The 15,511-nt window shown below is 35.9% G+C and overlaps 1 protein-coding gene across 2 annotated transcripts in view; it reads left to right on the top strand.

Annotated features, from left to right (window-relative positions):
- NT5C2 (5'-nucleotidase, cytosolic II) overlaps positions 1-15,511 on the top strand; it is a 106,655-nt gene that overhangs the window by 27,176 nt on the left and 63,968 nt on the right. For both annotated transcript variants that reach the window (XM_057530879.1, XM_057530880.1), the window contains exon 2: positions 1,604-1,728. In XM_057530879.1, the coding sequence (XP_057386862.1) occupies positions 1,628-1,728 (101 nt within the window). In that variant the 5' untranslated portion in view covers positions 1,604-1,627. The remainder of the gene's footprint in view (positions 1-1,603; positions 1,729-15,511) is intronic.

Consider the following 15,511-nt stretch of genomic DNA (forward strand, 5'->3'; position numbering starts at 1 on the left):
ATGTCTATCAGCGGATGAAGAGATAAACAAATTGTGGTACATGCACACAGTGGAGTATTTATTATTCAGCCATAGAAAGGAAGGAAGTATCTGAAACATGATGCAACATGGATGAAACTAGAAAACATGCTAAATGAAAGAAGCCAGATACAAAAGCTCACATACTATATGATTCTGTTTATATGAAATATCCGGAATAGATAAACCCAAAGAGGCAGAAGTGGGATTGGGGTGGCCATGGGGTAGGGAGAATGGGGAGAAACTGCTTAATGGGTAAAGGGTTTTACTTTGGAGTGACAGAAGTATTTTGGAACTAGATAGAGGTGGTGGTTGCACTATATTATGAACATACTAAATGCCATTGACTTACTTTTTTTTTTAATTTTATTTTATTTGTTTATTATTTTTGGCTGCATTGGGTCTTCGTTGCTGTATGCAGACTTTCTCTAGTTGCGGTGAGCGAGGGCTACTCTTCGTTGCAGCGCGTGGGCTTCTCGTTGCAGTGGCTTCTCGTTGTGGAGCACGGGCTCTAGGCACGTGGGTTTCAGTAGTTGTGGCACGTGGGCTTCAGTAGTTGTGGCTTGCAGGCTCTAGAGTGCAGGCTCAGTAGTTGTGGCATATGGGCTTAGCTGCTCCACGGCATGTGGGATCTTCCCGGACCAAGGCTTGAACCTGTGTTCCCTGCATTGGCAGGCGGATTCTTAACCACTGCGCCACCAGGGAAGTCCTTGACTTACTTTAAAATGGTTAGTTTTCTTATGTGAATTTCACCTCAATAAATTATTATTTTAAAAAGCTACAAAGATGGCTTACTTTAAAATTGACATAATATCATAAACAATGTTAGCATTTTCAAAATTGGAAATAAATTAGAATGCAGATGTTTTCACAAACATTGGTATTTTAATAAAATGTTAATAAACTTCTTAACTCTAAAAGGTTATTTTTCATCCTTATTTAAAGCTGCAGATGAAAACTGCAAAAATAGAAGTGAAACCTGTAACAGTGCCTATGGTAAAAATACAGTAAAGACACTTACCTGCTCACCTCGTTTTAGATGTTTATTCTAATGAGATGAAATGTTTTAGTTTATTGCTTCTTCTAGTTCAGTCTGTAATACTAGCTGCAAGATAATTTATCATAGGAAAATATAAAAGCATAATATAATTAGAAGTCAAATACTCATACATATTTGTACTACCATTGATTGAGTTTAGTATGCTTATCAGAATTAAAAAGTTGCTTACTTTACATATTTTGAACATACATTAACGGAAAATTATATATTTTCACATGTCTGTGGTCTCGGCCCCTTTTCTAGAATCTAGGATTAAAGTAAATTATTACTGGCAATCATGCTTAATTTTTTGAAAGTGTTATATATGATCGTTCTGGATAGAAATTACTATATGAAATTATTTTCCTAAATTTACATAGTTTAGAAGTGTTAGTTTAATTTTTCAGTATATTTCCATATTCAATATATTTAAATAGTTATATCAGACAATTTGCAAGCTAGAGTTTTACTAATTTTTAAAAAAATTCTGATATCAATATACAGATGCTAATGTTAATCCACTAAATTACTGATTTTCTTTTCTAGAATTGAGCATACAAATAAAATAAAATGACAACTTCCTGGAGTGATCGGTTACAAAATGCAGCAGATATGCCTGCTAACATGGATAAACATGCCCTGAAAAAGTATCGACGAGAAGCTTATCATCGGTAAGTATTTTGTCTATTTAATTCTCAAAACAGCTCTATAAAGTGGGCGTATAATATCTTCATTTTACGGATGATGGAATTAACGTGCAGAGTAGTTAGGCAATTTACTCTAGATCACATAGCTGGTTCATGGTTCAAACCCTGTCCAAAGTCCAGAATTTTATTGCCAGAATTTTACAACCACACTGCTGCTGCTTTTTAAAAAAAATTCTTACTGCTTCTTATATCTACTAATAAAAGTCCTTAAGAGCAGAAAGTCTTCAGCTGCTAGAAAATTGTGCTTTAGTTATGAATAATGCAGTTTGTTTTTTTCTGTTTTTTTTGTTTTTAAATGAGATATATTTTTAATTTATTACAATGTCAGAGATTCAAAAGGTTAGGTATTAGTATAGATACGGGGAAACAGGCACTTTCTTTTTTTTTTTTGGAATTTTTGAATTTTATTTTTTTATACAGCAGGTTCTTATTAGTTATCCATTTTATACATATTAGTGTGTATATGTCAATCCCGATCTCGCAATTCATCACACCCCCCCCTCCACTTTCCCCCCTTGGTGTCCATACATTTGTTCTCTACATCTGTGTCTCAATTTCTGCCCTGGAAACCGGTTCATCTGTACCATTTTTCTAGGTTCCACATATATGCGTTAATATACGATATTTGTTTTTCTCTTTCTGACTTAATTCACTCTGTATGACAGACTCTAGATCCATCCACGTCTCTACAAATGACACAATTTCGTTCCTTTTTATGGCTGAGTAATATTCCATTGTATATATGTACCACATCTTCTTTATCCATTCGTCTTTCGATGGGCATTTAGGTTGCTTCCATGTCCTGGCTATTGTAAATAGTGCTGCAATGAACATTGGGGTGCATGTGTCTTTTTGGATTATGCTTTTCTCTGGGTATATGCCCAGTAGTGGGATTGCTGGGTCATATGGTAATTCTATTTTTAGTATTTTAAGGAACCTCCATACTGTTCTCCATAGTGGCTGTATCAATTTACATTCCCACCAACAGTGCAAGAGGGTTCCCTTTTCTCCACACCCTCTCTAGCATTTGTTATTTGTAGATTTTCTGATGATGCCTATTCTAACTGGTGTGAGGTGATACCTCACTGTAGTTTTGATTTGCATTTCTCTAATAATTAGTGATGTTGAGTAGCTTTTCATGTGCTTCTTGACCATCCATATGTCTTCTTTGGAAAATGTCTATTTAGGTCTTCTGCCCATTTTTGGATTGGGTTGTTTGTTTTTTAAATATTGAGCTGCATGAGCTGTTTATATATTTTAGAGATTAATCTTTTGTCCATTGATTCATTTGCAAATATTTTCTCCCATTCTGAGGGTTGTCTTTTCGTCTTGTTTGTAGTTTCCTTTGCTTTGCAAAAGGTTTTAAGTTTCATTAGGTCCCATTTGTTTATTTTTGTTTTTATTTTCATTACTCTAGGAGGTGGATCAAAAAAGATCTTGTTGTGATTTATGTCAAAGAGTGTTCTTCCTATGTTTTCCTCTAAGAGTTTTATAGTGTCTGGTCTTACATTTAGGTTTCTAATCCATTTTGAGTTTATTTTTGTGTATGGTGTTAGGGAGTGTTCTAATTTCATTCTTTTACATGAAGCTGTCCCGTTCTCCGAGCACCACTTATTGAAGAGACTGTCTTTTCTCCATTGTATATCCTTGCCTCCTTTGTCATAGATTAGTTGACCATAGGTGTGTGGGTTTATCTCTGGGCTTTCTATCCTGTTCCATTGATCTATATTTCTGTTTTTGTGCCAGGACCATATTGTCTTGATTACTGTGGCTTTGTAGTATAGCCTGAAATCAGGGAGTCTGATTCCTCCAGTTCCATTTTTTTCCCTCAAGACCGCTTTGGCTATTTGGGGTCTTTTGTGTCTCCATACAAATTGTAAGATTTTTTGTTCTAGTTCTGTAAAAAATGCCACTGGTAATTTGATAGGGATTGCATTGAATCTGTAGATTGCTTTGGGTAGTATAGTCATTTTCACAATGTTGATTCTTCCAATCCAAGAACATGGTATATCTCTCCATCTGTTTGTATCATCTTTAATTTCTTTCATCAGTGTCTTATAGTTTTCTGCATACAGGTCTTTTGTCTCCCTAGGTAGGTTTATTCCTAGGTACTTTATTCTTGTCATTGCAGTGGTAAATGGGAGTGTTTCCTTAATTTCTCTTCAGATTTTTCATCATTTGTGTATAGGAATGCAAGAGATTTCTGTGCATTAATTTTACATCCTGCAACTTTACCAAATTCATTGATTAGCTCTAGTAGTTTTCTGGTGGCATCTTTAGGATTGTCTATGTATAGTATTATGTCATCTGCAAACAGTGACAGTTTTACTCCTTCTTTTCCAGTTTGTATTCCTTTTATTTCTTTTTCTTCCCTGATTGCCGTGGCTAGGACTTCCAAAACTATGTTGAATAAGAGTGGCGAGAGTGGACATCCTTGTCTTGTTCCTGATCTTAGAGGAAATGCTTTCAGTTTTTCACCATTGAGAATGATGTTTGCTGTGGGTTTGTTGTATATGGCCTTTATTATGTTGAGGTAGGTTCCCTCTATGCCCACTTTCTGGAGAGTTTTTATCAGAAATGGGTGTTGAATTTTGTCAAAAGCTTTTTCTGCATCTATTGAGATGATCATATGGTTTTTATTCTTCAGTTTGTTAATATGGTGTATCACATGGATTGATTTGCGTATATTGAAGAATCCTTGCATCCCTGGGATAAATCCCACTTGATCATGGTGTATGATCCTTTTAATGTGTTGTTGGATTCTGTTTGCTAGTATTTTGTTGAGGATTTTTGCATCTATATTCATCAGTGATATTGGTCTGTAATTTTCTTTTTTTGTAGTATCTTGGTCTGGTTCTGGTATCAGGGTGATGGTGGCCTCATAGAATGAGTTTCAGAGTGTTCCTTCCTCCGCAATTTTTGGAAGAGTTTGAGAAAGATGGGTGTTAGCTCTTCTCTAAGTGTTTGATAGAATTCACCTGTGAAGCCATCTGGTCCTGGACTTTTGTTTGTTGGAAGATTTTTAATCACAGTTTCAATTTCATTACTTGTGGTTGGTCTGTTCATATTTTCTGTTTCTTCCTGGTTCAGTCTTGGAAGGTTATACCTTTCTAAGAATTTGTCCATTTCTTCCAGGTTGTCCATTTTATTGGCATAGAGTTGCTTGTAGTAGTCTCTTAGGATGCTTTGTATTTCTTCGGTGTCTGTTGTAACTTCTCTGTTTTCATTTCTAATTTTATTGATTTGAGTCCTCTCCCTCTTTTTCTTGATGAGTCTGGCTAATGGTTTATCAATCTTGTTTATCTTCTCAAAGAACCAGCTTTTAGTTTTATTGATCTTTGCTATTGTTTTCTTTGTTTCTGTTTCATTTATTTCTGCTCTGATCTTTATGATTTCTTTCCTTCTGCTAACTTTGGGTTTTGTTTGTTCTTCTTTCTCTAGTTCCTTTAGGTGTAAGGTTAGATTGTTTGAGATGTTTGTTGTTTCTTAAGGTAGGCTTGTATAGCTATAAACTTCCCTCTTAAAACTGCTTTTGCTGCATCCCATAGGTTTTGGATCATCATGTTTTCATTGTCATTTGTCTCTAGGTATTTTTTGATTTCCTCTTTGATTTCTTCAGTGATCTCTTGGTTATTTAGTAATGTATTGTTTAGCCTCCATGTGTTTGTGTTTTTTACGTTTTTTTTTCCCTGTAATTGATTTCTAATCTCATAGCGTTGTGGTCAGAAAAGTGCTTGATATGATTTCAGTTTTCTTGAATTTGCTGAGGCTTGATTTGTGACCCAAGATGTGATGTATCCTGGAGAATGTTCCATGCTCACTTGAGAAGAAAGTGTAATCTGCTGTTTTTGGATGGAATGTCCTATAAATATCAATTCAATCTATCTGGTCTACTGTGTCATTTAAAGCTTGTGTTTCCTTATTAATTTACTGTTTGGATGATCTGTCCATTGTTGTAAATGAGGTGTTAAAGTCCTCCAGTATTATTGTGTTACTGTCGATTTCCTCCTTTGTAGCTGTTAGCAGTTGCCTTATATATTGAGGTGTTCCTATGTTGGGTGCATATATATTTATAATTGTTATATCTTCTTCTTGGATTGATCCGTTGATCATTATGTAGTGTCCTTCCTTGTCTCTTGTAACATTCTTTATTTGAAAGTCTGTTTTATCTGATATGAGTATTGCTACTGCAGCTTTCTTTTGATTTCCATTTGCATGGTATATCTTTTTCCATCCCCTCACTTTCAGTCTGTATGTGTCCCTAGGTCTGAAGTGGGTCTCTTGTAGACAGCATATAGATGGGTCTTGTTTTTGTATCTATTTAGTGAGCCTGTGTCTTTTGGTTGGAGCATTTAATCCATTCACGTTTAAGGTAATTATTGATAGGTATGTTCCTGTTACCATATTCTTAATTGTTTTGGGTTTGTTTTTGTAGGCCCTTTTCTTCTCTTGTGTTTCCTACTTAGAGAAGTTCCTTTAGCATTTGTTGTAGAGCTGGTTTGGTGGTGCTGAATTCTCTTAGCTTTTTCTTGTCTGTAAAGCTTTTTGATTTCTCCATCGGATCTGAATGAGATCCTTGCCGGGTAGAGTCATCTTGGTTGTAGGTTCTTCCCTTTCATCACTTTAAGTATATCATGCCACTCCCTTCTGGCTTGTAGAGTTTCTGCTGAGAAATCAGCTGTTAACCTTATGGGAGTTCCCTTGTATGTTACTTGTGGTTTTTCCCTTGCTGCTTTCAATGATTTTTCTTTGTCTTTAATTTTTGCCAGTTTGATTACTATGTGTCTTGGTGTGTTTCTCCTTGGGTTTATCCTGTATGGGAGTCTCTGCGCTTCCTGGACTTGGGTGGCTATTTCCTTTCCCATGTTAGGGAAGTTTTTAACTATAATCTCTTCAAATATTTTCTCTGGTCCTTTCTCTCTCTCTTCTCCTTCTGGGACCCCTATAATGTGAATGTTGTTGCATTTAATGTTGTCCCAGAGGTCTCTTAGGCTGTCTTCATTTCTTTTCATTCTTTTTTCTTTAGTCTGTTCCGCAGCAGTGAATTCCACCATTCTGTCTTCCAGGTCAGTTATCTGTTCTTCTGCCTCAGTTATTCTGCTATTGATTCCTTCTAGTGTATTTTTCATTTCAGCTATTGTATTTTTCATTTCTGTTTGTTCTTTTATTCTTCTAGGTCTTTGTTAAACATTTCTTTTTTTTTTTAATTAATTTTTTATTTTTGAAAATACATTTTAAATATTTATTTATTTATTGGCTGTGTTGGGTCTTCGTTTCTGTGTGAGGGCTTTCTCTAGTTGCGGCAAGCAGGGGCCACTCTTCATCGCGGTGTGCGGGCCTCTCACTATCGCGGCCTCTCTTGTTGTGGAGCACAGGCTCCAGACGCGCAGGCTCAGTAGTTGTGGCTCACGGGCCCAGTTGCTCCGTGGCATGTGGGATCTTCCCAGACCCGGGCTTGAACCCGTGTCCCCTGCATTGGCAGGCAGACTCTCAACCACTGCACCACCAGGGAAGCCCTGTTAAACATTTCTTGCATCTTCTCGATTTTTGCCTCCATTCTTTTTCCAAGGTCCTGGATCATCTTCACTATCATTATTCTGAATTCTTTTTCTGGAACATTGCCTATCTCCACTTCATTTAGTTGTTTTTCTGGGGTTTTATCTTGTTCCTTCATCTGGTACAATGCCCTCTGCCTTTTCATCTTGTCTGTCTTTCTGTGAATGTGGTGTTTGTTCCACAGGCTGAAACATTGTAGTTCTTCTTGCTTGTGCTGTCTGCCCTCTCAATAATGCAGTTTTTAGTTGCCATTTGCCACAAACTGATTATAGTTTTTAAATAGTTTTAGAATTGTGCCTACTGATTACTGTATTCGATTGAATGTGGATAATTCTGGGTGTTAGCAGTGTTTTCTTATATTGATTTAAGACTTTAATATTTTCTCTAAATCATTTTTCCTTTAAAAGTTTAAAAAGTAAGTATTTTCAATTCATTTGCCAGTTTTAATAGATTCAATTAAATGACTGCTTCTAAATCTTAATGGCTACCTGAATCTTAAGTGACTGAGATACTTGGAAGTAGATACTGCAATTAGGAATCCTTTGGTTTTAGACAGAAATTAGAAGTTTATGCTTGTAGGGTAGAAAGATCTGGGCCCTAGTAGTACTGTCTCTGCCTCTGTCCTGGGAAATCCAGGAAAAGTGGAAATGCTGGTGTACTGGTAGTGCAAAAACGTTGCATAGGAACTCCAGGAAGTCTACAACAACTCACAATTACTTATCTGTTCTGGGATGGTTAAACTAGTTTATACAGATAAGTTCTTGTAAGCAGACAAAAAAATAATTCTGATTCCATTCTTTGTGTAGGAAAGCTAGGTCAGAATTAGGTAACATTTTAGTGCTTCAGTAAGCATTAATATTTTGAAGAAAATAGTTACTTGATATTGAATATCTTGAAAGTTAATTATTGCATCACTAGTTGGTTTTTAAAGTAGGTTGGTGATATTTCCTTGATGGTAGGTCACTAGGTAGCATTTTTTCCAGTTCATTAATGCTTACATTAAGAAAAAAATTAATGTAAGAACAAATGTTGTAAATACTACTTGTACTAAAGAATAAAATTTTGGAAACTTATATCAAGAGAGAGATCAAGATGAAAAATTAAAAACTGACTTCCAAAAGCAAAAAGGTTTGTATTCAAATCATTTAATTTATGATATACACAAACTTTCATCACTTTTAGGTGAAAAACACACCTGCCTGCCAGCTGGTGTCACATTCTTAGAAGGATGCAAAGGATGAATCCTGAACCCCACAAAATGTGCTAATTTTTGTACTCTGAGTTTAAAACATGGGTACTGCCTTTTCCAAATTCCAAATCTTTTATTCTGGTTTTTCTGTTTGCTTGTTATGTTCATTGGGAACACCCATTACTTCTACATTCTTGGTTCGGTTTGGTCAAAAGGGTTTTATGTTCTCTTACCATCCAGTATTTGTTGAACAACAGCTTCATGCATTATAAACTGTCCTTTCTTGTCAGTTTCATTTAATGCATATTTATATTTCACATAGTCCTGAGCTCAGTATGAACTAAATTAAGCACAGGAGCTGACAAGAAATCTCTCTCTTGGCAAGGTGGAATCTCCAGTCTGTCCCACTGTAGGCAGTACCCATTTACCTTGTTTTAGGCCCCCATAAGTTTTCTATTTTGATCACTTAGTGGTACAAATCTACCAGAAAGAAAAATAAGCCATATTTATATTAGTAGTATATTTCAAGTAGCCAAAACATTTATATTGAATATTTGTACATAATTTAAATAATCAAGATCAAAAGGAAATGTACACAAGTGATCTACTTTAAAAATGTAAATGTCTAGGAATCAGGTACATTGTATATTTATGATACATTGGACCTAGGAACATAGTGAAGATGACAAAATATAAGTTTATAATGCTGTCTCTGAAATTTTTTCTAAGCAATGGAAAAGGAGTAAACAGTTGGAGTCAGAGTTGGAAGAGCTGGGGTCAGGTTTTGTTGTGATCCTGGGGAGACCAGTTAGCCTCTCTGGGTGGTGATTTCTTTAGCTATAAAATGATAAGATTAAAGAGGAAGATCTTTAAGTCTTCTAGCTTTAAAAGTTCTATGCTCAATAAATGTTTGTTGCTTTGAACTTAATAATTGCTAATTAATAATTGCTTACTTGGGAGCTTATGATACACACTGCATGTAAGAGTCTTTAATCAACTGATCCACAAGTGAAAACAAGCTGAGCATTTACTGAATAAACTCCCAGTTACTGGCCCAGCAGGTTGTGATTTCACCTTCGTGGCAGTTCTCTGGTGAATGTGTTTATGTGAAGGAAACAAAGTATTCCATAACAAATTGATTTAACTCTATTAAGCAGAAACATTTGCTGACTATGTAGCATTTCTAGATTTTAGGCTGCTGTTTTTTCTTAAACCCGAAAGAGTAAAAACATTTCAGGTTCCCATTAAGATATGAAGACTCAGAATCAATCAGTGGGTACCAATGATCCTCTGCAGTGTGTGAGACGTGTTGCTAGATGTGCATGGGAATTAAAGTGTAAAACAGAGTGTTTATGTGTGTATGTATAAATAAAACACATAACATATGCATTTGGAAGAGATAAAATGTAGAGGTGTTGTATACTTTCTGTTCAATTATTTGCTCAGTCTTTATATTCATGAAGTATACATTTGGTTGTGATGTAACGTATTTATCAGTGGAAACAAGGGCTAGAATTATGCAATGAAGAGAGATCATCTAGGAAACATCAAGTGTCCTAATTGTATTTAATATTTCACAGCCTGAGAGCACTTCTGACTCATTTAGAATGATACTTCCTGGAAGATTCTGGACAGGCTCTGTACCCTACATTCTTCATATAGTAGAGTGCAATCTGAAATAATAGAAAGAATAGAAAAAGCATCTTGAAGTGTTTGAATTCTTAAGTCATTTAAAACTTCCCCCCCTTTTTTCTATTTTTTCCCCTATTTTCCCCCTATTTTTTACTAAAATAGAATTTTAATAAAGTACACATACCATAAAATTTGCCATCTTAACTGCTTTTAAGTATACAGTTCAGTGGTATTAAATACATTCACATTGTTATGTAGTTATCACCACTGTCCATCCCCACAACTCTTTTCATTTTGTAAAATTGAAACCTTACATCTACTGAGCAATAACTTTCCATTCTCCCCTCACCCCAGCCCTTGGCAACTAACCACCATTATCTTTCTGTCTTGATGATTTTGGCCACCCTAAGTACCTCATATAAATGGAATCATACAGTATTGGTCTTTTTGTGACTGGCTTGTTTCACTTAGCATGATGTCTTCAAGGTTCATCCATGATGTAGCATATTGCAGAATTTCCTTTTAATATAAAAAATTAGGTTCTTGAACTCTTGCAAGTATTTGCTTTTGTTAATTAAAATTTTTAAATAGAAAGCATTTAAAAGAAATTTGTTTTAGTTTTCTAGTTAAGTCAATTTGTAGAGTGTTCTATTTCAGGGCTTTTTATTAAAGACATTTATTGGGGTTGGTAATTTATCATTGGTTAAATTAGGCAGGCTATGATGATCATTTATCATAACTGTACATTGTATGTGATACTTTAGAATTCCCTTTTAGAAGAAGCTAAATATTTTTAATTAAGTAAATAAATATCTAACTTCTAGCTTTTTTTCTTGCTTAATATTGGTCTTCTAAGTTTCAATATGGAAATAATGGTCATATGTCACTATTAAGAAACTGGCCTTCAGAATGTATGACTTGTTCTTCTTCCATTTCCTTATTATGGTTGTTGAGTCTTCTAGGCTGGAGCTAATCATCAGGCCAAACCCTTCTTTGGAATATGTTTTGGTGTGTGGTTAGAGACAGGCTGAGCTGCTCATATGTTACTGTCGCTTGAAGGAGGCAGGTTAGACACTTAGCTCTTAAATAGTATCCTGTTTAAAATCTGATAGTGATGAGTACAGATCACAGTTTGTATCTACCATATCCAGGAATGGAACAATTAGAATTTTCATCTGCTTTCCCTGTTGACAGTGTCCAGGATGCTGAAGTCAGGTATTTGGTTTTATCCTTTTAAAGTTTCAATGATTACAGTACGAAAGAATTTTTGTATATGAATTTGCTCTTTATGAACACAGCTTATGAATTGATCAGTGGTTCTTATCATGTTGAACTGAAATTTGGTAAGTAATTGGGCTTGTGAGTTTTTGGTTATCCAGTCTTTTGCCTTATTTTTTTTATTTTATTTTTTTTAATTAATTTTTATTGGAGTATAGTTGCTTTACAATGTTGTGTTAGTTTCTACTGTACAGCAACAAAGTGAATCAGCTATATGTATACGTTTATCGCCTCTTTTTCGGATTTCCTTCCCATTTAGGTCACCACAGAGTTCCCTGTGCTATACAGTAGGTTCTCATTAGTTATCTATTTTATACATAGTAGTGTATATATGTCAATCCCAATGTCCCAATTCATCCCACCCTCCCTTGCCTTATTTTGAAAGGCACTGCAGTTACTTTGTCTTTAAGGTTCTTTATATATTTATCTGAAATTATTTTTTTAAATTGAAATTTTGGCCTTCATACCAGTATTTATTTAAATCTTTTGAATAATAATTCTCCAGTCAAAATAAGTTTATTATATATGTTTAAGTAATAAAAAGGAATTTGCATACATATATAAAATTATTTTATTTTATTTTTTTTTAAGATTTATTTTTTTATTGATTAATTGATTGATTGATTGATTGCTATGTTGGGTCTTCGTTTCTGTGCTAGGGCTTTCTCTAGTTGTGGCAAGCGGGGGCCACTCTTCATCACGGTGCGCGGGCCTCTCACTATCGTGGCCTCTCTTGTTGCGGAGCACAGGCTCCAGACACGCAGGCTCAGTAATTGTGGCTCACGGGCCCAGCCGCTCTGCGGCATGTGGGATCCTCCCAGACCAGGGCTCGAACCCGTGTCCCCTGCATCAGCAGGCAGATTCCCAACCACTGCGCCACCAGGGAAGCCCTATAAAATTATTTTTTAGTACCTATAGCTTGGCACACTAGTAGAAGTAGAAATGTTTATGGTTTTTTTTTAACCTCAAATTAAAAGTAGGTATCAGCAGTATGCTAACACATATATATGGAATCTAAGGAAAAAAAAAAAAAGGCCATGAAGAACCTAGTGGCAAGACGGGAATAAAGACACAGACCTACTAGAGAATGGACTTGAGGATATGAGGAGGGGGAGGGGTGAGATGTGACAGGGTGAGAGAGTGTCATGGACATATATACACTACCAAACGTAAAATAGATAGCTAGTGGGAAGCAGCTGCATAGCACAGGGAGATCAGCTCGGTGCTTTGTGACCACCTAGAGGGGTGGGATGGGGAGGGTGGGAGGGAGGGAGATGCAAGAGGGAAGAGATATGGGAACATATGTATATGTATAACTGATTCACTTTGTTATAAAGCAGAAACTAACACACCATTGTAAAGCAATTATACTTCAATAAAGATGTTTAAAAAAAAAAGTAGGTATCAGGTTTTATGCAAAGAGTACAAGGTTGATAAATTTTAATTTTTTTGTCAACCACTTATGGATAGCACATGAATGTCATTCAGCTTTTTAGTTGTGTCATCAATCAAGCCGAATTAACCTGCCATTTCAGTATGGTTTCAAATATTCAAATGGATAAATTGTTAACATTTCTGTAGCCATATTATAAATTGAAAATCACATGGAAATATAGGTCCTCAGGAATGCCAAGGAGCCATCCTTAAATAATGTACATACATCTTGTCAGAATAAGAAGAGTGAGGGGCTTCCCTGGTGGTGCAGTGGTTAAGAATCCGCTTGCCAATGCAGGGGACAGGGGTTCGAGCCCTGGTCTGGGAAGATCCCACAGGCTGCGGAGCAGCTAAGCCCATGTGCCACGGCTGCTGAGCCTGCGCTCTAGAGCCCGCGTGCCACAACTACTGAAGCCCACGTGCCGAGAGCCCGTGCTCCACAACAAGAGAAGCCATGGTAATGAAAAGCCTGCGCACCGCAGCGAAGAGTAGCCCCTGCTCGCCGCAACTAGAGAAAGCCCGCGTGCAGCAATGAAGACCAAACGCAGCCAAAAATAAATAAATAAAATAAATAAATTTTTTAAAAAAGAATGTTTAAAAAAAAAGAAGAGTGAGGTAGAGTATCAGAACTGTACTAAATATTTTTGTTAGTATATCATTCTAATGCTTTGGTTAGAGTTTCATATTCCTAAGGAATGACAAATGGGGATTCAGGAATTGATAAGATTTAAAATTTTTATTTATTTTGACCCAAAACATTTGATCGATGGAATACTCTTCAGCAATAAAAGCGAATTAACTATTGATACACACAACTTTAGTACAGCTCAAGTAAACTATGCTGAGTTAATAAAGCAAATCTCAAAAGGTTACTTACTGTGTGATTCCATGTCTATAACATTCCTGAAATGACAAAATTATGGAGATTGGGAAAAGAGTAGTGGTTGCCAGGGGTTAGGAATTGGCTTGGGTGGTGGGAGGTGGGTGTAGCTATAAAAAGTTGTACAAGGAATCCTTGTGATGGAACTGTTTTTTATCTTGACTCGAGTGGTGATTACATGAGTCTACACACACACAAATGAGTGCATGTAAAACTGGTGAAATCTGGTTGGTGGATTGTGTCAATGTCAGTTTCCTGGTTGTGATATTTTGATATTGTACTATGTTTATGCAAGATGTTCCCACTGGGGGGAAACTGGGTGAAGAGTGTAGGGAATCTCTCTGTATTATTTCTTACTACTGCATGTGAATCTACAATTATCTCAACATAAAAAGATGAATTGAAAAAATTCTGTCAGTGACATACCTTTTCTTACATCGTAGGTATTGTCTGTTCTAGATACAAGTACGCTTTATAATGAGCAGTGATACTACTTTATGGAATACAAATTCTCTAAACTTTATTGTTCAAAAGAAGATGCTGGATCCTAAAACATGCTCAATTTGTTTCTCTGCCACTGTTCCCTCTATGCTTCTTCCCAAAACAATATACCTAAGAGTAAAATAAAACAGGAAGTAGTGGTGGTGGCGGCATCAAGGAAGAGAAAGAATAAATGATAGCAGGTCTTTGATTTAATGAAATCCTGCAGTAAGAAACTCAGGCTGAGGAAATGTTAATCATATTTAGATAGTGTATTTCACCTTCAAGGATTCGTGTGTGTGTGTGTGTGTGTGTGTGTGTGTGTGTGTGTGTGTGTGTGTGTTGCTTTGCTTTGCTGTGTCACGCAGCCTGAGGGATCTCAGTTCCCTGACCAGGGATTGAACCTGGGCCATGGCAGTGACAGTGCCTAATCCTAACCACTCGGTCACCAGGGATCTCCCTCAAGGATTCTTTTGGATATGGCTTCTTTTATTCAGTGTAATGTCTGAGAGATTCATCCATGTTTTTGTGTATATCAGTAATTTGTTCTTTTTATTACTATCTGGCATTCCATTGTATCATTATACCACAGTTTGTTTATTCATTTTCTGTTAATGGACCTTTGGGCTTTTTTCAGTTTTTAGCTACAGACTGAGAAAATACTTGTAAATCACATATCTGATAAAGAACTTGTATTCAGAATAAAAAAAAAAAAGAAGAACTTTTAAAATTCAATAATATGAAAACAACCCAATGAAGAAATGGGCAAAAGACTGACATGTCACTACAGAGGATATATGGATGGCATACACGCATATTTGTAACATCACTAGCCATTAGGGAATACAAATTAAAACCACATTGTATATGCCTATTACAGTGGCTGAAATAAAAAATACTGCCGATACCAAGTGCTGTCAAGGATGTGGAGCAGTTGGAGCTCTGATACATTGCTGCAGCTACTCTGCTAAACAGTTTGGTAATTTCTTATAAAGTTAGAGACCCTTAGCCAATGACCCAGAGATCTTACTCCTAGATACTTGTCCTAGATAAAGGAAAACTTTATGCTCACACAAAAAACTGTACATGAATAATGTTTATAGTATATCAGTCTATAATTGCCTCAAACAAGGGACAACCCAAATATCCTTTAATGGGTGAATGCATAAATAAAATGCAGTAAATCCACACAATGAAATATAACTCAGAAAAAGGAACACTATTGAATATACAATTCAGTGGGTTTTAGTATATCGAGAGTTATGTAACCATCACCACTATCTAATTCCAGAACATTT

The sequence above is a fragment of the Balaenoptera acutorostrata genome, chromosome 16 (genome assembly GCF_949987535.1).
Source record: "Balaenoptera acutorostrata chromosome 16, mBalAcu1.1, whole genome shotgun sequence".
Classification (NCBI taxonomy): Eukaryota; Metazoa; Chordata; class Mammalia; order Artiodactyla; family Balaenopteridae; genus Balaenoptera; species Balaenoptera acutorostrata.